Source organism: Aspergillus lucknowensis, assembly GCF_044049455.1.
Source record: "Aspergillus lucknowensis strain CBS 449.75 chromosome Unknown BJX67scaffold_24, whole genome shotgun sequence".
Lineage (NCBI taxonomy): Eukaryota > Fungi > Ascomycota > Eurotiomycetes > Eurotiales > Aspergillaceae > Aspergillus > Aspergillus lucknowensis.
The window spans coordinates 256,997-276,160 of NW_027263568.1; the positions used below are offsets into that span (position 1 = coordinate 256,997).

General features: G+C 51.5%; 5 protein-coding genes across 5 annotated transcripts; 2 read left to right on the plus strand and 3 right to left on the minus strand.

Annotated features, from left to right (window-relative positions):
- Positions 1–526: 526 nt before the first annotated feature.
- BJX67DRAFT_132438 (proteasome activator BLM10) lies at positions 527–6,872 on the minus strand. Its single transcript, XM_071024554.1, has 4 exons — positions 6,822–6,872; positions 6,254–6,752; positions 782–6,194; positions 527–717 (listed from the first exon to the last, which is right to left on the minus strand). Exons 2-4 carry the CDS (start codon positions 6,682–6,684, stop codon positions 655–657), a joined length of 5,907 nt encoding a protein of 1,968 aa, XP_070885563.1. The 5' UTR covers positions 6,685–6,752; positions 6,822–6,872; the 3' UTR covers positions 527–654.
- Positions 6,873–7,424: 552 nt separating this feature from the next.
- Positions 7,425–9,486, minus strand: BJX67DRAFT_132414 (uncharacterized protein). Its single transcript, XM_071024553.1, has one exon. The coding sequence runs from the start codon at positions 9,015–9,017 to the stop codon at positions 7,641–7,643; it is 1,377 nt and encodes a 458-aa protein (XP_070885564.1). The 5' UTR covers positions 9,018–9,486; the 3' UTR covers positions 7,425–7,640.
- BJX67DRAFT_132711 (major facilitator superfamily domain-containing protein) lies at positions 8,954–10,968 on the minus strand. Its single transcript, XM_071024557.1, has 7 exons — positions 10,728–10,968; positions 10,635–10,681; positions 10,537–10,583; positions 10,363–10,487; positions 10,052–10,310; positions 9,730–9,993; positions 8,954–9,661 (listed from the first exon to the last, which is right to left on the minus strand). The coding sequence occupies exons 1-7, from the start codon at positions 10,808–10,810 to the stop codon at positions 9,035–9,037; spliced, it is 1,452 nt and encodes a 483-aa protein (XP_070885565.1). The 5' UTR covers positions 10,811–10,968; the 3' UTR covers positions 8,954–9,034.
- A 454-nt stretch (positions 10,969–11,422) lies between these two features.
- On the plus strand, positions 11,423–16,163 carry aarA (L-aminoadipate-semialdehyde dehydrogenase). The gene is made up of 4 exons (XM_071024558.1): positions 11,423–11,905; positions 11,956–15,226; positions 15,314–15,638; positions 15,743–16,163. Exons 1-4 carry the CDS (start codon positions 11,534–11,536, stop codon positions 16,044–16,046), a joined length of 4,272 nt encoding a protein of 1,423 aa, XP_070885566.1. The 5' UTR covers positions 11,423–11,533; the 3' UTR covers positions 16,047–16,163.
- A 674-nt stretch (positions 16,164–16,837) lies between these two features.
- Positions 16,838–18,522, plus strand: BJX67DRAFT_381818 (kynurenine--oxoglutarate transaminase; the record flags this gene model as incomplete). The annotated part of the gene is made up of 9 exons (XM_071033085.1): positions 16,838–16,911; positions 16,964–17,032; positions 17,086–17,170; positions 17,227–17,332; positions 17,381–17,453; positions 17,499–17,652; positions 17,700–17,713; positions 17,758–18,181; positions 18,232–18,522. 9 exons carry the CDS (start codon positions 16,838–16,840, stop codon positions 18,520–18,522), a joined length of 1,290 nt encoding a protein of 429 aa, XP_070885567.1.
- Between the last annotated feature and the right edge of the window lie 642 nt (positions 18,523–19,164).

Sequence of the window (19,164 nt, forward strand, 5' to 3'; positions counted from 1 at the left end):
TTTAACGGACGCTCTAGTTATACCAAAGAGCTGCGGCTTACATACACCTCACCGAATAACTTCGTAGAGAAAATTCGTAATGCCGATTCTCGAAACCCAATTGCCCAGCTTCTTACCAATTTATTTTTGCGTCTTCAATGCTTCTTTTTTTCCGGCTTGTATAGGGCACCCAACACTATGTAGGCTTTCAGGATACCAAAGCTACAAGCGAGCTAGTTATAGAAGAGAGCGCGTATAAAACAGTATAGAATACAAGCGGGCGATAGTAGCAAGCGGTAAGTTATGCAACGGCACACAGAAAGCAAACCCGGATTGGTGCGAAGCCTGGAATTATAGCATAGTGAAAGCACTCCGCCAGGTACGCCCGAGGATCTTCTATCCCTAACGGAGGAGACCATGGCCAAGCAAGATGGCCAGGCATTGAAAGCAATAACTTGATGAACGGCGGCGGTTACCGGTATGCCGTGGCATGGTAAAACACACCTCCGCGAGTGCCTGGGTGGGTGACTTGTGTGATCGTAATAAATCTTTATGACTAGCAACTTTAGGGCCAGCTGCCTATATGGCTGTGCGGGCTTCGTATACAGAACAGTCCGGAAGAGTAGATACGCGTTCCGCAATCCTCCTCCATCTTTTCCCCCCTACGAACGGTTTCTAAGCAAAATAGCTCTTCCAGAGGACTCCGGAGAGATCCTCCAGCTGGTCCTGCGTGAAAGCCTAAACAAGGGTTGGATGTTAGATTTTGGTTCGGAATGGCCATTTACGGGGCTCAACAACTCACCTTCGCATCTATATGCCAGGTATCCTGTCTTGTCTTTTTGAAATCACTGATGATAGACTTTACACTTGACCCGACGATGCCGGGATCACTGGCAGCCCGAACGCTGAGCGTGGCTAGCGCCTCGGGGATCCATGTGGGCGGAGGGCTGCTATATGGGAACGCCTGAATGAGCGCGCCGAGACCGAGAACTGCTCCATGTCTGGTTATTATAAGCCTGGTGTGCTCCGGAGTTGGGGTACCGGCGCCTGAGGAAGCTGGGGAGGATAGGCCACTGGTATTACGAAGTATCTTCGGCCTCTTCGGGAGAGGATTTTCAATCAGGATTTCCGTGAAACGTTTCTTCAGGCGGTCTACGATGTGTTTTCGGAGGAATTCGGGTGAGCACCGTACCATCCCAGACAGTGTGGCTGAGGCGCCAGCTCTGACTTCGTGTTGTGGGTCTTCGAGCATGCTTGCTACGCACTCGAAGAGCTTATCACGATCGGACCCGGAGAGGAGGAAGAGCCGTCTGAAGTAGATGATCTGAATGTTGATCATGATGCGTAACCGCTGATGCCAGGAGGGAGAGGTCTGGCCGATGCGGATGAGCGTTTTGATGAATTCAGAACTCTGTTCGGCGGGGTATGGGATGTTCGGTAGGTGGCGGAAAACGTGGTAGGCAAGTGATTGGAGTTCTGGGTCTTCCTTTACGTCCATCATGTGCAACAGTTGTCCAGTGAACAACTCAGCGAAGAAAGGCGCAAGCTGCGTACACTCATGAGAAGACAGCGTGGAGTCGAGCCAGAGAAGAACGGTTTTACTTCCTGACGTGTATGAAGACGGTGTCTGCTGACCAGGTGTTCTCTTTCCCCGCCATTGTTCAATTTGGCTGAAGATATTGTGTATCATCTCGGTGAAATCCTTGCCCGGCAGATACGGATACGTACCAACCGATGACGCAGATTCTTGGTCGGTGAGCAAGCTTTGAATGTCTGGGTAAGACTCGTGGTATCTCGTGCGGAAGATTGTGGCCAACGTCTGGCCCATTGCTTCACGAACACCCTTGTACGGATGATCAAGGTGAGCAAGATAATCCTGCACAATGGGTTTCTCAAGCCGGAAATGCCAGCCTGCGTCGATGATCGCTTGGTGCAACAGATTGATCTTCGAACTCTCTTTGAAAGCGGCATTCGTTGACATGTCCAGTCTGAAGCTTGCCAACCAGTCGACCAATGGCCAGACTCGACGCGGATCCCGACATTGGAGAATCATGTGGAGGAATGTCGTCCAATATCCAGAGTTCTCCGGGGTCAAGCCATCAATGAATATCTTCTGTACAATCGGGAATGCGTATTCCCATACAATGGTTCGCTTCTCAACGCTGGTGTCCGTAACGGAGCTGACTAGGGCACCGAGAATTTCTGCAGTAGCTCTATGTTGGTGTTTGTCGCTGCCATCTTCAAAGACGGCCTCGATTTCTTCTTTAATGTCCTCCAATGTAGCCGCTGTGAGCCCATCACGGAGCATCAACTCAAAGGCATAGAGCAACAACATCGCACAGGGCATACGGAATTTATCGGCCGAGGGATCGCGTGGCTCCTGCTTCAGGTACATGAAAAATTTCGAAAACCACGCCCTGTTGAAGAGTTTTCCCATATACGAGCGAATCTTCCATTCCACTCCATCATACTCGATGTCACGCTCAACGTTAGGCTTGTATCCTGGGATGTGGTCCGCCCAAACAAGCCATCCAGGGAAATCGTGGTCAACGTAATAGTCGGTTTCGGGGTTGGCAAAACTAGCAAGGAACTCCTCAGTCCAGCCCTTTTCGTTTCGCTTGGTGGCGACTTTGATCTTGGCGGGGAAGTTTTGATTGCCAAGTATGTAGCTCTTGTAGTCATGATTGCAGATTGCTCGGACGTCTATCATAGTAAACAGCGCGGTGAGGCCCTGCGAGTACATTCCGCGCAAACCAGGATGGTCGTCAATAGACCCCAGCGTGACAAGCTCCACAAGGTTCTCACTTGCGATATAATCGAATCTGAGACCCATAGAGATAACAATGGTAACTGCTCGACTGGCAACCTTCCAGTGGGATACTCTTGCCAGATTTACTAACTCCTCTGCTAGTGCAGCTTTTTTCTTCTCGATAAGGGCACGCTTGTTATTGAGACCCTTACGCTTCTGTAAGATTTGCTCATCGACACCGGGCGTGGTTGGAGCGATGGAGTCGATGATACTTCGGTCCAATACGGCCATTCTTTCCATGGGACGGCCGTAATCCATAATCTGATATACCACACTCGAACATATCCGCTGCACGGACGGCTTATCCACGGCACTGGCATCAATGAAAGCCCGGACCAATATAGGCGCGTACTTCCAATGCCGCCCGACAGTTTTAGCGACACTACTTAGCAACAGAGAGAACAATGCACCCTTGATCCGGGCGTAGTCATTCTCCTTGATACCATTCTGAAGAGCCTTCAGAAGCGGTGGGATAACGAGAAGTCGAGAGCCCCAGACGGCCTTCAAAGCCGACTCCCCCGCAGTCTGAGCGTTACGTCGAGTCTCCGTATAAGCGGACACGCAAGATTCAGCAATATCTAAGAGCAGAATTTCATCTAACTTAGACCGACATCGAGGAGCGGCGTTGTGCCTCAGCCGCTGCAAATGGTACATGTTGGCCCGTCGAATAAGTAGTGGCCGCGGGTAATCTTTGCGTATTCCGCTCATCTTGTAGGGGTGGATGTCGGCAAGGAGGAGGCGCGTGACTCGATCGAGAACATGCGCGGACCGCTCAATTCCAACGTCAACAAACCAGCATTTGTAGGCTGAGTATAGAGCGCTGAAGCACGGCACGTCGTCCTCCTGTTTCTCAGTCAGGTATTTATGTACGTCGTGGAGAACCCAGCCGGCCCTCTCTCGAATGTCGTGGATAGCAATGTAAACAGGATCATTCTCATGTAAGGAGTAGCCGGTGGGGTAGTTGAAGGTCTCTCTTATAGTGTCGTCATCGGAGCTATCGAGTAAAGAGTCGGGCTCTTCACCTCCCTGACCAGTACCATCCGCGACGTCCGTCATTTCGACATCATTCGACCTGTCTGATACACCATTTGCCCCTTTGTCCTTTGCCTTTGATGCAGCTTTTGCATCAAAGAGTACCGATACACCCGACAGAATCAATCGCAACAAAACCAAGTTTCTGATTACTTCATCAGACCATTCCTTGCCAATGCCGTCTCGCCTAACACTGGATACCTCACCAGTCAAAGCTGATAACTGTTTGAGAGCAGACTCAGCCTGGTTTTGGAAGAGTTCGGCGGCAAATTCGATTTCCTGCCGTTGAGGAACATGCCATTTCACAGTCAAGTTCTGCGGGTCTGGCCGATAGCTCCAATGCTCAGGCTGTATGCCCTGAGAAACGGCCTCTGGCTCGTACAATGAATAGTCTGAGGTATAAGTTCCAGTGAGATTGAGGAGGAGATGATGGATGAAGTTGGAAACATGGACTGTCGGGATGCCGCGACACCTCTGCTGCATATAAACGGCGATATCAAAAAGCTCCTTTTTGTGGGACAGGACAGCATCCCCAACGTGTACAACACACATGCTGAGCATGCTCACATTCCACACCAGACCCCGATCACGTGGGAGGACATCTGTACCAGTTGTACGGGTCGATCCCGCACCATTGTCATCGATCTCTGTGCGGATCGCCTGGGTTAACACTGGAACGAAACGCTTGAGAGCCTTCTCGGGGTTGACTTTGCAGACAGCATTACATATAAAAGCCATTGCGTCTCGAGCTTGATGGATAACATGGTTCGAGACAAAATCAACAACTTTGGATAGAGCGATGTCATAGTATTCGGGAGATAGCGAGGAGAGTAGGGGCATGAATGTTGCCGGAAGCGTGTTCACGATATTCTCCTCAGGGGACCCGTTTCGAACTCTCGAGACGTCGGGTAGATTCTCTAGAAGCGTGAAGACTCGACCCAAGAACGAGATAATGAAGTCCCCAAAGCCACAAGTAGACGAGCGGAGGATCAATTCTTCAGTTTCATCGTTGAGCTCTGTGTCGTAGTTCAGCTGCACCCCAACACCTTCCGCTTCCATCCGTTCCAACTCCCCGGTGACCCATTGCATTGCGAGCATATTGCTATTGATATCCTCTCTTCCCTTAGTCAAGTCCGCCATGGGTATATTATAACATGCAGATTGTATGAACGTTAACGCATGGAGAGATTTTTCGAGATCGTTTGCATCAATTCCCGGCAACGCCATTCCCAGAAGAGTTGTAAGATGGCAGCGGTATCCCTTCGTCCTTGCGATGATCCGCGCGAGAATCTGAAGAGCTCGAAGTGAGGAAGTCGTACGGTGAACCTCTACTAGGCCTTGGAGGGAAGGGTAGATTCGCTGCAAAGCGCCTGGAAGGATGAGATGCGGTTCCAAAAATGCTAGGCCTTGTAGCGTAGACAATGAGAAACTCATCGCGGTGGCACTCTTCGAATAGATACCCATGAACACAACATCACGCATGCACAATACGAAGCGGCACTTCAATGATTCTGTCAGCTTTCGCTCCTCTGGCACCTCCATCTCCCGACTCTGCTCTCTGTTCCAGCGCATAACAAAGAAGTCCGTAAGGTAATATACAAGCTGGGCGAGCGTCTTGGTCCAGCTTCCAGAATTTGACGGGTGGAAGAACGTCTCCACGGCTTGGATGAGGCCTTCAAGCTGAGTGAGGATCGAGTCTTCCTTGTCCACGCATGCTGGCGATAGAGACATTACAATCCACCTTGCAATATGATGCGCTACGGGATGCTTCCGCGAGTCTCGATCAAGCATTATACCCAGCCCTGAGGAGATGTCCACAAGAGCACTGTAAGGGGAAGTAGACTGTCCAACCGGGATCTCCAGAAGCCTCAGGATGGCTGTGAAGATCAGAGATGATTGATCTTTTGTAAATATACCATATTCAGAAAATGGAATATGACCGGCGGGCAACGCGTCTCGTGCCAACCGAGAGAGGTAATCGAGGAATGTTTGATCGAATGTTTTTGACCGACTAACTAAAGACCAGAGATGGAAATAGGTCGGCATATAGTGCTGTGGGAGCAGGTCCTCTCTCGACTCCGGCGGCGGCGATGTGGGAAGGAGTAGGTTGATCAGGCCAACTACAACGAACGCGCCTTCAGAAAACGAGGTGCTGTAGTGTGGTAGGAATTCTTCCAGCATGGCTGGCAGTTCACAGGGATCAATATATAGTTGGACAAACGCGCAAAGTTTCGTTAAGGTTTTGACGTTTCGCTTTAGGTTTGAAGAATGAACCAACCCCGACTCTGTCGGTAAAACGAAAGCCTTGATTTCTCTGTACAGCGGCCTCCAGTTTAGGGTCAGATCCTTTATCGGTCTTAGGTAGTGCTTGCGCCTAGGACGACGTCAGTATTGGCAGGTTTTAGATATTCGCGGATTCGCGGGTCCACCCACTTTGTTAGGAGCATGAACATGCTAGCAAACCGCTCGGAGATGTTTGGGTCAATCCCAGGGGCAAGTGTGAGTTCATAATAGAGTTTGACAAGCTTGATCCGCTCGCTCCGAGTCGGGTCAAACTTGAGTGACAGCCATCCTCTTAGTTCCCGTGTCCAGTGCACTGCACCGGTGCTGAAATCCCCTGATTCTACAGCGATGTAGAGATGACTCAGTATGTCCCGGAAGTTTCGCTCTCTCTGTGCCTCATCCTCAGGCTGATATGGCAGGTATTTGAAGTAAGGGTATGTGCGAGGTCGGACCCGTGCCTTGGGATCGCCTTCTCCGTTGATGCCGTCCGGTTCACCACCCGGAGAGGTGGCTCGCGATATCATATGCGCATTCTGAAAATTGTCCGGTGTAAGGATCGTTTTTGGGTTCGGATTGTCCATAATCGTCCAGCTCGTGCGACAGCCGCCGGAGATGCAGAAGTCAGGAATTTGGGTGGTGCGGGAAAGCTCTATTAGAACACTCTGATGTCAGCGATATGGCTTCGAGAGGACCGAACACAAGACGGGGAGCACTGTACATTCAACATGGAGCTTGTATCCAGATGTTAGCCTACAGAGCCCGATGTCCAACAGTAGCTGCTGAGAGCCTTTTGTTCGCATTGGCGAATTTTAATAGACCTGGGCTAGCAGAGCGACTGAAAAAGAAGAATAGCAGTGAATCTCAGACGCAGGATGCAAAATAGCCAGAAATGGACCTCAAGCAGTATGCAACTGCGAAATCAAGCTTCCTCTATCCACATATATCGAAACCCGAGAGTTGGAGGATGAGAGAAGCTCTCACGGGCGACCGTGAAGAAAGCCATGGGGTCCTTCTCGCTTTGTTGTGTCAGGCTGCGGATGACATAATGCACCATACGCAACAACGTTGGTAGCCTGGACCTCCTCCACCTCCCCGACTTGGGCATGCAAGTTCGAGTCTCATATTGAGCGAGGTTCGAGTTTCACCCTCTTCCCTTGAAGGGATATCCCCGCTCGCAGCCTCTGATGAGCGTGATTATGAAGGAGAATTTCCATACCTTTGCCACCCTGTCTCAGACGGCACGGAACCAACTCCTCCTGTCACGATATTTGAGGATGAAGATCTCTCTTCGAAAGCACCTGATTCTTGAGCACAAAACATATGACATCTCTCGCCGGTGAACCAAAACTCTTGCGCTGCCAATTCCCATTCTGGAAGGAGGAGTTGGAAATAGACTATGACGGAATACGGAAGACGGCATTCTTTAAAGTCATTTATAAGCGATCTTAAAGGGTAAGTTAATGGAGAAACAACTAACGAAAGGGTTGGATTTCTGTCTAAGAACAGGAGGTAATGATATGAAAGTAGTAAACGAATCTTATGAAACTCGGTCACACGCAGTTACAAATGTATCTTGAGTAGTTGTGCTCGATTGCGAAGGAACTGGCTCATCCCCAGACCTGGAGCAGCAGTGGAAGAAAACGGATCTCACCCGTTTAACAATATCTCCCCATATCGCTAAGCTGCTCTCACGGCTGGTAGTGTCAGCGAACACCTCTCGCGTGTTACTAGTGCTTGGACGGGTAGCCTCTGTTGATTCAAGAGAACGGGACGGTTCAACCGCATTGGTCAGGGCTGGGGGAGCCGACCTGTTAGCTCTTCCTTGAATTTGGGAAATGGAGGTGTGGAACGAATTAAGCTGGTTGGCAGGTAGACCCAGCCTTTCCTGAAAACCGACATCGGGGGATGCCGCCAGCGGAGAGCCACTCCATGGTGGAGATTGATAATAGTCAGAACTACTCGGTCCCCCGGATGGTGTATCGCTGCATGGGAGGTCATTGCGCCCTGCGCCAAAACCGTCACGCTGAGAGATAGATAGGTCTCCTAGGTGGAACGGATGACCGCTCAGCCCCCTCGATAAATTTGTACCATGCCCACTCTGCCGCTGAGGGAAGCTCCCTAATACAGCCGTTCCGTCCTCCGCGAAGAGTCGGGTCGGTCTCCGTGGAGCCTCCTGAGGCCCCGACGGATTGGAGGCGCGTTGGAAGAGTCTCCGTAGCAATGATTCACCTGGCGCGGGAGCCTGTGGCCGAGCGCCAAACCGGAAATCGTATGACATGGCGGCCTCACTGCCAAAAGAGGGGACACCAGGGGGTGTAGGTTGTCGAACAGGTGGCGGATAGTGCGGAGAAGCAGGATCAGCGGGCGACTTAATATTCCGTGGCCATCTAACACTGCTAAGGTTAGGGAATCTTAAATCGTCTTCTGAGCCGGAAGCAGTACTGTGTAGTACCGGCGACTGTTTCCCTGCTTCGACGGCTGGCAAGAAACTGTCTGGCAATGACCATGTGAAAGCGGTTCGGAGTTTATCCGCCAACAGCGCCTTTGGAGGCCTCTCTAGCTGGTCGTTTGTGTTACGCCTTGGACGACAAGGGGCGCTCTCGGAGGATAGAGAACAGAACATGGCAATGTTGGCAGCTTGCCTGCTACCAACCTGCTCGAGGGCTTCAGATGGATCAGGCGTGGCGCGTGCATCATCAGAACTTGCCTTGAGGGCGTTGTATATCGCACTCTCGCTACTTGAACAGGACCGCGACGACGGAGGATCATTATCGGGGGTAGACATATTGGGAATGAATAAAGAGCTGAAACGGGGGCGGCAGCGGAGGCAAGGGCAGACGCCAGAAACACGCTCTAAACATTCAATATCCCAAATCTTGGGACCTGCGGAAGGAGCGATAATGAGCTCACCCATCGCGCTTTCTGAGACCTCTATACAATATATCTAAAGCTCTGGTTCTCGATATCCGTCTCGTCGACATGGCCCAAACCCTCGTCCGTATGGAGATCAATTTCCCTGGTCTCTTCAGGGTCGATCTGCACGCCCTGAGCCCGATCACGGGTGGCATTCGTGCAGACAAGATACACCCGGAATGTAACTGCCATTACAATTGCGATGGCAAAGCACGTCAGGATAGCCGTATAAGCAGTCTCATATCCGGGAGCCTCGTTATCCTTGAAAAATTGCGGCCCGACGAAGTTCCCAACACAGTATCCCACAAAGATGAGCGCAACAACGGTCGATTTCTTCGTGAACCCCGCCGTATTACTTGCGAATAGCGACATCATGAGTGGAAATGCGGGAGCAACGGCAGTAACGAGCCAATAACCCGCTAGGCGAGGAAGTTTCCTGTGTTCAGGAAGTAGCTTGACCATGAGGATTCCGGCGATGGCCATGAGGAAGATAATGGTCATGGCGATCAGGCGGGATTTGCGAATGTAGCTTGTGAAGAGTGCTGTAAGGATGACAGTGGCGAGCTGGAAGGCTGAGGCGGGCATGCCCATGAGAATTGTTTGGAATTCGTCGTAGCCGAAGCTGTTTATAATCAATGTATTGAACTAAAAGCGTCGAATTGTCGGTTAATTTGAGGCATGGAAACATACGGAGCATCACAGAGTTGACTTACGCTGGTTGTACCACCATTCGGCACACAGATCACAAAGGAAAATAGTAGGAACCACCAAGTCTTGACGTCTTTCCACGTCTCAATAAATTGGGGACGAATCCACTTCTTTGTCTGAGTGGTATGTTGGAACTTCTTCGGGCGTAGGGATGCGAACTCCCGCTCTGTGGGGTTGAGAAACCGCGCATCAGACGGAGAGTCCGGCAAGAAAAACCACAGAAGGATGGACCACGCGACAGTGATCAGGCCAAATATGACGAAAAGCATCTGGAGCTGAAGTTAGCACGGATTTCCTCTATCATAGCAAGTATCGTAGAGAGCCGACCTTCCACCGTCTAAAACTGCCGCCGTATTGCAGGATGCCATATGCAATCCCGGACCCTATCAGACTGGCACTGGCGTTCCCAGCAAACCAAAACGAATGGCGTGACATGTGTTCTTTAGGTGTATACCACATTCCGGTGATAAGCGAAAACCCTGGGCTGATAGCACTCTCAAAAATCCCAAGGAAGGTCCGCAAAACCATGAGCCCAGCATAGTCTTCTGCTACAGCGTGCAAAATGAGAACAACTCCCCAGAGAAATCTAAAACCGTTCAATCAATACGAAAGACAGCGTAGGGTCGGAGATACCATACATCAGACAGCTAAGATATCGTCCGAGAGGAAAGCGGACAAATCCGAGGGAAATAGGATAAGAAGCGGCTAGGTAGCCAATGTAGAATATCCCAGATGCCCAACTATACTCTTGCCCTTTGAGATTCTTGAGCCGTATTCAGTAACTGTGCATTTGCACAAAGAGACAACCATACCAAGTCTTGTACGATACCGAGGATAGCACTGTACGACAAACTGGTTTCTATGAGGCAAGTAAGACATGGAATAGAGTATCCAAGAATTGGAAGCATACTGTCGAGATACTGAAGTCCGTAGCTCACGATAAGCAGGGGCATAAGGCTGTTCGACTCAGTTCATGTTCCTTGCCTGGGAAGGAATGACATACTGAAGGTCAATCTTTCTCACGAGGTCTCTTTCATCCTTAGCACTGAGGGTATCTGTAGCCCCATGCTCTAGATCGGCAATCATCTTGGAATGATTGCTCTTTTGGGCTTCAAATTCTGGCGAAGCTTTAGTGGTGTTCTCCCCGTTGGCGGACGATGATTTCTCGCTTCATCGAACGGGGTCAGTCACGGGTCGGGCAACGACCACTTGATATACCTCGAAAGTGGGAAAGGGATTCACTCTCAAATGCGGGGAATGTTTTGGAGCATCGAGCCCCAGATATCCAGAGATCGTTCATAAAGTGCCTCTAATTGGTTAGATTAATCGACGTGTGGGACCCGGCAGAGGATGATACGAAGTCCTCCGTACCAGTGGACAAAGCAGGATTTGGAGGAACGATCCAACTGATCCAACTTCTGGGGTCTGAAGATACGCATGTCTCGGTTCGGCATTTTCTTGGGATCAATGCTCTGCGTGATGTCCTTTTGGCGTGTCATCATGGCTAAACGAGCATTGATGGCTAATATCTGGTCTGATTTCACTGGTGTGGTGGGGTGAGGTGAGTTGATGGAAGGAATTGGATATTCTTGCAGGTCCTCCTGGAAGCAGCTCAGAAGTTCTGCCTTGTTGCCTGATCGCGTGTGGGGAAATTTTTCGAGAGCGAAATCGGCGGGAATTTCTTCTCGCGTGCCCCTCGCCAACTCTTGACTCACTGAGTCATTTGTCATTCTTCTGGATCAGATAACTAAATTCTCCCCCCAGTGCAGCTGGTCGTCCCAATCCATTGAGGGCACCGCCACTGCAATCATGGGTGCTGAAACAGTTCCACTGCAGGAACGCCTTGGGCGATGGGCTCAGAGGTTGCAAAACCTCACTGTTTCCCCTCTGACCCGCGATTATCCCGACAACCAGAACCAAGACCTACCAAAGAGGGCCATTGAAGCTTTCGAGTCTCTCAAGCTTCCTGATGATACAGCTTCTGCGCTACAGAATCTCTCCGGTACATCATCGAGCTTTACCATCTTCCTCACTGCCTTCGTGGTTTTGGTCGCCCGTTTGACCGGCGACGAGGACATTGCCATTGGTACCAGTCGCGGTGACGATGGTCGTCCTTTTGTCCTGAGAGTCCCCATTGACTCCTCGGAGACATTTGTCCAGCTATATACGAAAGTCCGGACGGTAGGCGGGCCAATTGCTCTGGGCTCGTTCACTTTCTAATGGTTGTCTAGGCCTACGATGAAGGGGCAGCCGAAATCGTGCCGTTAGGCACCCTACGATCCTATATCCAAGAGAAATCGCAATCCGAGAGAACACCCACTCTGTTTCGCTTCGCCGCGTACGATGCCCCCGCTGCTTCCCAAGATTATCCTGCCAATACATTCGAGACAACCGACCTCGTGATCAATGTTGCGCCGGCGAGCACACCAGACCAGTCGACAGAGTTAGGAGCGTACTATAACCAGAGGCTCTTTTCGAGTGCCAGAATCAGCATCATCTTAAGCCAGCTTGCCCAACTGGTCAAGAATGCTACAAACAGCGCGGAAACAGCGATTGGGCGTATCGACTTCATGACACCAGAGCAGCGAGCCCTCCTTCCAGATCCAACCGCTGATTTAAAATGGTCCGAGTTCCGAGGAGCTATTCACGATATTTTCGCCGAGAACGCGGAAAAGCACCCGGACAAGCTTTGCGTCGTCGAAACGCAGTCCACTATATCCCCTCACCGCCAGTTTACCTACAGACAGATCAATGAAGCGTCGAATATTGTTGGTCATCACCTGGTCCAATCGGGTGTCGAGAGAGGGGAAGTAGTCATGGTGTATGCTTACCGTGGGGTTGACCTGGTCGTAGCGGTCATGGGTATCCTCAAGGCCGGTGCGACCTTTTCCGTGATTGACCCTGCATACCCCCCTGAGCGGCAATGCATATACCTCGATGTTGCTCGACCTCGGGCGCTTATCAACATCGCAAAGGCTACTAAGGATGCCGGGGAGCTCTCTGAAAAGGTACGCACCTTTATAGACGAGAACCTGCAGCTCCGGAGCGAGATTCCTGGCCTAGCCCTTCTCGATGACGGATCGCTTTTGGGCGGCTCTATCGATGGCAAGGACGTGCTCTCCAATCAGTTACCTCTGAAATCACAGCAGGTGGGTGTTGTGGTTGGCCCAGACTCGACTCCTACTCTGTCGTTCACGTCCGGCTCTGAGGGTAGGCCCAAGGGTGTCAGAGGCCGTCATTTCTCCTTGGCCTACTATTTCCCATGGATGTCGAAGACATTCAATCTTACCCCTAATGATAAGTTTACAATGCTTAGCGGAATTGCCCACGATCCGATTCAGCGAGACATCTTTACCCCTCTCTTCTTAGGAGCGCAAGTCCTCGTCCCAGCAAGTGAGGATATACAGAACGAGAAGCTTGCTGAGTGGATGCGAGATTACGGTGCTACAGTTACACATCTAACCCCCGCAATGGGCCAAATCCTCGTCGGCGGTGCTTCTGCACAGTTCCCCGCTCTTCACCACGCCTTCTTCGTCGGAGATATCCTTATCAAGAGAGACTGTCGCTCACTGCAAGGGTTGGCCCCGAACGTCAACATCGTCAACATGTATGGAACCACCGAAACACAGCGTGCGGTCAGTTACTACGAGATCCCGAGTTACTCGAGCGACGGCGGATACCTAGATACTATGAAGGACGTGATTCCGGCGGGTCGAGGGATGGTCGACGTGCAGATGCTCGTCGTCAACCGTTTCGAGCCCAGCCGTATTTGCGCTGTGGGCGAAGTTGGTGAGATCTATGTTCGCGCAGCTGGCCTTGCTGAAGGATACCTCGGGTCGCCCGAACTCAACCAGAAGAAGTTCCTTACCAACTGGTTTGTGGATCCCCAAACATGGACGGAGAGGGACAAGGCGGACTCGCAGCATGCAAACGAGCCCTGGAGGGACTTTTATGTTGGGCCTCGGGACCGTTTGTACCGAAGCGGCGACCTTGGTAGATACACTCCATCCGGAGATGTTGAATGCTCAGGTCGCGCCGATGACCAGGTGAAAATCCGCGGCTTCCGGATCGAGCTGGGTGAGATTGATACCCATCTATCTCGCCATCCTCTTGTGAGAGAAAATGTGACTCTTGTTCGACGAGACAAGTTCGAGGAGCCGACTCTTGTCAGTTACTTTGTGCCCGACATGAGTAAATGGACCTCTTGGCTGGAGAGCAAGAGCCTCCAGGATGATGACTCCGCCGAAGGAATGGTAGGCATGCTCAAACGATTCAGACCTCTTCGCGACAATGCCCGTGAACTTCTCCGCAGCAAGCTTCCGGCCTACGCTGTACCTACTGTCTTCATTCCGCTTAAACGAATGCCCTTGAACCCGAACGGCAAGATTGACAAGCCCGCGCTACCTTTTCCCGATACGGCAGAGCTCAGTGCAGCGGCTCCACGACGCAAGTCTTCCGTTGTGCAAGCTCTCTCTGAGACTGAACAAGCCCTTGCTCAAATCTGGGCTAAACGCATTCCCAATGTTACCGCCCGCATGATCAGCCCGGATGATTCCTTCTTCGATCTTGGAGGCCATAGTATCCTCGCGCAGCAGATGTTCTTCGATCTTCGCCACAAATGGCGCGGCGTTGATATCAGCATGAATGCCATCTTCCGTAGCCCTACCCTTCGCAGCTTCGCCGCCGAAATCGACCGCCTCCTAAGCTTCGAATCTTTCACCAGCAACGACGAGGGCAGCGCCGGAACCGCTGTCACGAACAAGGGACCTGACGACGAGTACTCCCGTGACGCCCGCAAGCTAGTCGAAAACCTTCCCAAGGCCTTCCCAACCCGCACAGAAGATATCCTCTCCACAGAACCCACGATATTCCTCACCGGGGCCACGGGTTTCCTTGGTGCCCACATCCTCCGCGACCTCCTCACCCGCAAATCCCCAACTGCAACCGTCATCACCCTCGTCCGCGGCAAGAGCCCTGAACAAGCGCTCGAGCGCATTCGGTCCACTTGTCGCGCCTATGGCTTCTGGGATGAAGATTGGACATCCAGGCTTCAGTGCATCTGCGGTAGCCTTGGCGACGACCGGTTCGGCCTCACTGAGTCGGCCTGGGATAAACTGGCCAAGCGTGTTGATGTGGTCATCCACAACGGTGCTCTAGTCCACTGGGTCTACCCATACTCTACACTCAAGCCGGCTAACGTCCTCGGAACGATTGACGCACTCAAGCTCTGTGCGGTTGGTAAACCGAAGCAGTTCTCCTTCGTGAGCTCAACTAGTGTGTTAGATAGCGACCACTACGTTGAGGAATCAGAGCGGAGCATTGCCGCTGGCGGTGCAGGGGTCAGCGAGGAAGACGACCTAGAAGGGAGCAGCGTCGGGCTTGGGACCGGTTACGGCCAGAGCAAATGGGCTGGCGAATACCTTGTCCGCGAAGCCGGTAAGCGTGGCTTAAAGGGGACGATCGTTCGCCCCGGTTACGTCCTCGGTGACTCGAGTAGCGGAAGTACGTACTACCCTCTCGCAAATTATGAAATCTCCGGAGCCCCGAGCCAAGCTAACATTTTCTCTTCTTTTTCTTACCACTATACAGCCACAAACACGGATGACTTCCTCATCCGCATGATCAAGGGCTGTATTCAACTCTCTGCCCGGCCTAACATCAACAACACCGTTAACATGGTTCCTGTCGATCATGTCGCGCGTGTCGTCATTGCGGGGGCTTTTCAGCCTCCCATCAGCCCTATCGGCGTCGCACAGGTGACAGGCCACCCGCGCCTCCGATTCAACCAGTTCCTCGGAGCACTCCAGTTATATGGGTACAATGTACCGCAAGTCGATTACGTTCCTTGGTCGAAGTTGTTAGAGCAATATGTTAATGATGGGAAGCATGATGACCCGGAGTCTCAGCATGCGCTGTAAGTTTCTCTGTTTACTCCCTTTTTTTTTTACCTTTAAAGGCCCCTATACTCCACGTCTGGCCTCTATGTATGCGAGGCGTCTTGACTGATTCTTTCTGTAGCATGCCACTCTATCACTTCGTCACGGCGGATTTGCCGTCGAATACCAAAGCCCCTGAATTAGATGACGTACATGCGGCGGCTTCATTAAAGGCGGACGCCGAATGGTCAGGCGTCGACGTGTCCAAGGGCGCCGGAGTGACGGAAGAGCTCATCGGTCTCTATGTCTCTTACCTTGTGGCTATTGGGTTCTTACCTGCGCCGTCAGCGTCTGCCTCGGGGGCTCGCCCATTGCCCGCTGCGAAGATTACAGATGACCAAAAGAAGGCGATCGCAAGTGTCGGTGGACGAGGCGGCTCTTCCTAATCATATTGCAACATTCTTTTGATTTTGATTTCCAAAAGCTTACTTTTGGCTGTATTTTTTCGGTGTTTTCAAAGGCAAAGCAAGGCGGGATAAAACGTATCTGTATATAGAAAGTACTAGGCCGGAGATAGATTGAAGAAGGGTGGACGAAGGCAAGAATGCCACCCCACCTGCTTCTCAACACAAGCTGCTGCAAGGCGTCGCCCATACTTCCATTGTTTATTTTAGAGGCCAATGCAAAGCAGGTCCACCTCAAGAGGGTATCAAATGCATGCATCGGAGAAGCCTCACACAAGAATAGCGGGGGATCTCCGAATCCCGCTTGAAACGGTGGGAAAGTGTAGAATGCTCCGAGGTGAGAGTCGTCGGTCCAGTGAAGATCTCCGAAGAGGCGGAGAGATGTCCTCGTCTTGGGCTTGTCTGACCAGGATCCTTCCACCGATGGTGCCTTCGAAGCAGTAAATTACCCATCTCAATCCCTGCAGCGGTTAGAGAAGGATATTCGGCAGAGGAAGTGCCTCCAAGCCGGCCCCGATCGACTCCGAAAAGGGAAAACTGCGGATGTCGCGATCTCGGCCGGCCGATGATTCATTCTCCAATCTTCGCTCCGATCGTGTCTGCCCCTCCTCTCCTGGCCTTTCTCCTCACCCCTCCTCTTCCCTATGCTCTTGCGGACGCGCTCTTCGCCTGCGGCTGTCGCTAAAGCCTTGAACTCATTGAGTCTCCTTTCCCGTCAATCGGGCTCCTGGATTACGCCCCGCTTTTCACCCTTCCGTGTTGGGGGTAGAGCAATGTCGGCCACTACGGCTCGTTCGGACCCTTTCAAGCCGGCGAAGAGAGTCGCTGGCCAGCGACAGGATGTCTGGTACATGGATTGTCTTGGGTCTGCCGTCGATATGTGTCTAATTGCACGATAGGTCCATCGTCAATGAAGCAGCTGCTGCCTCCCCTGTCCAGCCCATCGTGAATATGGGGCAGGGTTTCTTGTAAGTGCAGTATACTCCCGCAGGCGTCTTTACTGACTGCTCTGACTTCATAGCGGCTACAATCCGCCGAAGTTCGCGCTCGATGCCGCAAAGGCCGCCCTCGACCGGGTCGACTGCAATCAATACTCCCCGACAAAGGTATATTGTTCTTCCATGACATGCTCATCATACGCAACTCCGGTTGACCCAGCTAGGGCCGCCCGCGTCTCAAGAAAGCTCTCGCTGATGCGTACTCGCCTTTCTTCGGTCGCCAACTGAATCCGGATACCGAGGTCACAATCACTACCGGCGCAAACGAAGGTGAGATAATCTGGTCTATGACCTGCGGGATGGAGCTGACTCCAGAAGGAATGTTGAGTGCCTTTATGGGATTTATCGAGCAAGGAGATGAGGTCATTATTTTCGAGCCATTTTTTGACCAGTAAGTTGAGCCGCCGCGATACCTTCTCCATCTGACAGTTTCTAGGTACATTAGCAACATCGAAATGCCCGGCGGCACGATTCGATATGTCCCGCTTCATCCTCCAAGTGATGGAGCTAAGAGGACCTCTCCTGCATCGGAATGGAGCATTGATTTTGATGAGCTAGAAAAGACGATCAACTCAAAGACAAAGATGATTGTGAGTCTCCTGTGTCATCGTTATTGTCAAGGTCTAACCTCTCTCAGGTTCTGAACTCACCGTAGGTCAAATATTACCTCGAATCGGGCAGGGCTAATGAATTAGACATAACCCCGTTGGCAAGGTCTTCTCGCGTGATGAGCTGGAACGTGTCGGTGACCTCGCCGTAAAGCACAACCTCATTATCCTCTCTGACGAAGTCTACGATCGTCTCTACTACGTTCCCTTCACACGAATTGCTACCATCAAGCCAGAGTATTATGAGCGAACGCTCACAGTCGGTTCCGCTGGTAAGGCCTTCTACGCGACTGGCTGGCGTGTCGGTTACCTTATCGGACCGGAGCATTTGATCAAGTACGTTGCCGGTGCACACACTCGCATCTGCTATAGTAGTGTCTCTCCTCTCCAAGAGGCAGCAGCTGTTGCCTTTGAGGAAGCCGATAAGGAAGGATTCTGGGATGAGAGCCGAACGGAAATGAAGGGCAAGATGGAACGGTTCTGCAAAGTCTTTGACGAGCTTAATATCCCGGTATATTCCACCCAATCCTTAGCTTTGTTGATGTAACTAACCCTATGAAGTACTCTGATCCCGAAGGTGGTTACTTCGTGCTCGCGAATATGGCCTCCGTCAAGCTGCCGGAGGACTATCCATTCCCTCCACATGTCGCCAACCGGCCCCGCGACTTCAAGCTGTGCTGGTTCCTCATACATGAGGTCGGTGTGGCTGCTATCCCCCCTACCGAATTTTATACAGATAAAAACGCTCATATTGCGGAGGACTACCTCCGCTTTGCCGTCTGCAAAGAGGACGACATTTTGGAAACTGCCAAGGAAAGACTCCGCGGCTTGAAGAAGTATATCGTGCGGTAGCTGCGTTTTGGTTAATTGGGATAATGTTGGAATTCGCCATCTATAAAATCTGTTGGAATAGATGACGTTTTGTTCAGCCCGATGTCATGACAGGTAGAATTCAATTGGATAGATTCATTTTCTTCCTCTGGCGACTTCTTATCCATGTTCGTCTTACTACCGCACCTATCTTGGAGGCTCGAAAGCTTTGTAGACCCTCTGCTTTGCGTGCGGCAACCAAGAAACGAGACTTTGCCCCAGGCAAATGGGGTGGTTTATGCCCGAGACCTGAGTGTTGAGACGTCTCGTCATGGCCGGCGCTTAGTCGCACCTCATATCAGCCAACGCCGGTCTGAAGAACACTGACCCTCGCAGAAATCTTCCGACAATTATTCCCGCACCTAACCGTAGAACAACCTAAAACCCGTGTTTGTAGAGAACTCGATCGAGGTAAAGCCACCCTCATGTTAGACTTTGGGGGACAAGGTTAGGAGTCGAGCTTGGCTAAGCAGCGTATGAGTTCGAAACAACTTGTATAATAGCTCCTCGTAGGCATCAACAAAGAAAGCCTGAACCGATAAATTCCGGCAATCAAGATGAGACCCTCCAAGTTCCAAGCTGAAGCTGCCCATTGTTGACTCGTCACGTGCGCTTTGTCTTCCT

What these genes read in the sequence shown, in the direction of transcription:
- aarA (XM_071024558.1), top strand. Translation starts at nt 11,534, where the DNA reads ATGGGTGCTGAAACAGTTCCACTGCAGGAACGCCTTGGGCGATGGGCT. An exon ending in CGGTGACTCGAGTAGCGGAA is followed by an intron (nt 15,227 to 15,313) that starts GTACGTACTACC and finishes ACCACTATACAG; the next exon opens with CCACAAACACGGATGACTTC. An exon ending in CCGGAGTCTCAGCATGCGCT is followed by an intron (nt 15,639 to 15,742) that starts GTAAGTTTCTCT and finishes TTCTTTCTGTAG; the next exon opens with CATGCCACTCTATCACTTCG.
- BJX67DRAFT_132414 (XM_071024553.1), bottom strand. Translation starts at nt 9,017, where the DNA reads ATGGGTGAGCTCATTATCGCTCCTTCCGCAGGTCCCAAGATTTGGGAT.
- BJX67DRAFT_132438 (XM_071024554.1), bottom strand. Translation starts at nt 6,684, where the DNA reads ATGGACAATCCGAACCCAAAAACGATCCTTACACCGGACAATTTTCAG. An exon ending in ATGTTCATGCTCCTAACAAA is followed by an intron (nt 6,195 to 6,253) that starts GTGGGTGGACCC and finishes ACGTCGTCCTAG; the next exon opens with GCGCAAGCACTACCTAAGAC. An exon ending in CCTGGCATATAGATGCGAAG is followed by an intron (nt 718 to 781) that starts GTGAGTTGTTGA and finishes ACCCTTGTTTAG; the next exon opens with GCTTTCACGCAGGACCAGCT.
- BJX67DRAFT_132711 (XM_071024557.1), bottom strand. Translation starts at nt 10,810, where the DNA reads ATGATTGCCGATCTAGAGCATGGGGCTACAGATACCCTCAGTGCTAAG. An exon ending in GCAGTTTTAGACGGTGGAAG is followed by an intron (nt 9,994 to 10,051) that starts GTCGGCTCTCTA and finishes CTTCAGCTCCAG; the next exon opens with ATGCTTTTCGTCATATTTGG. An exon ending in CGAATGGTGGTACAACCAGC is followed by an intron (nt 9,662 to 9,729) that starts GTAAGTCAACTC and finishes CGACGCTTTTAG; the next exon opens with TTCAATACATTGATTATAAA.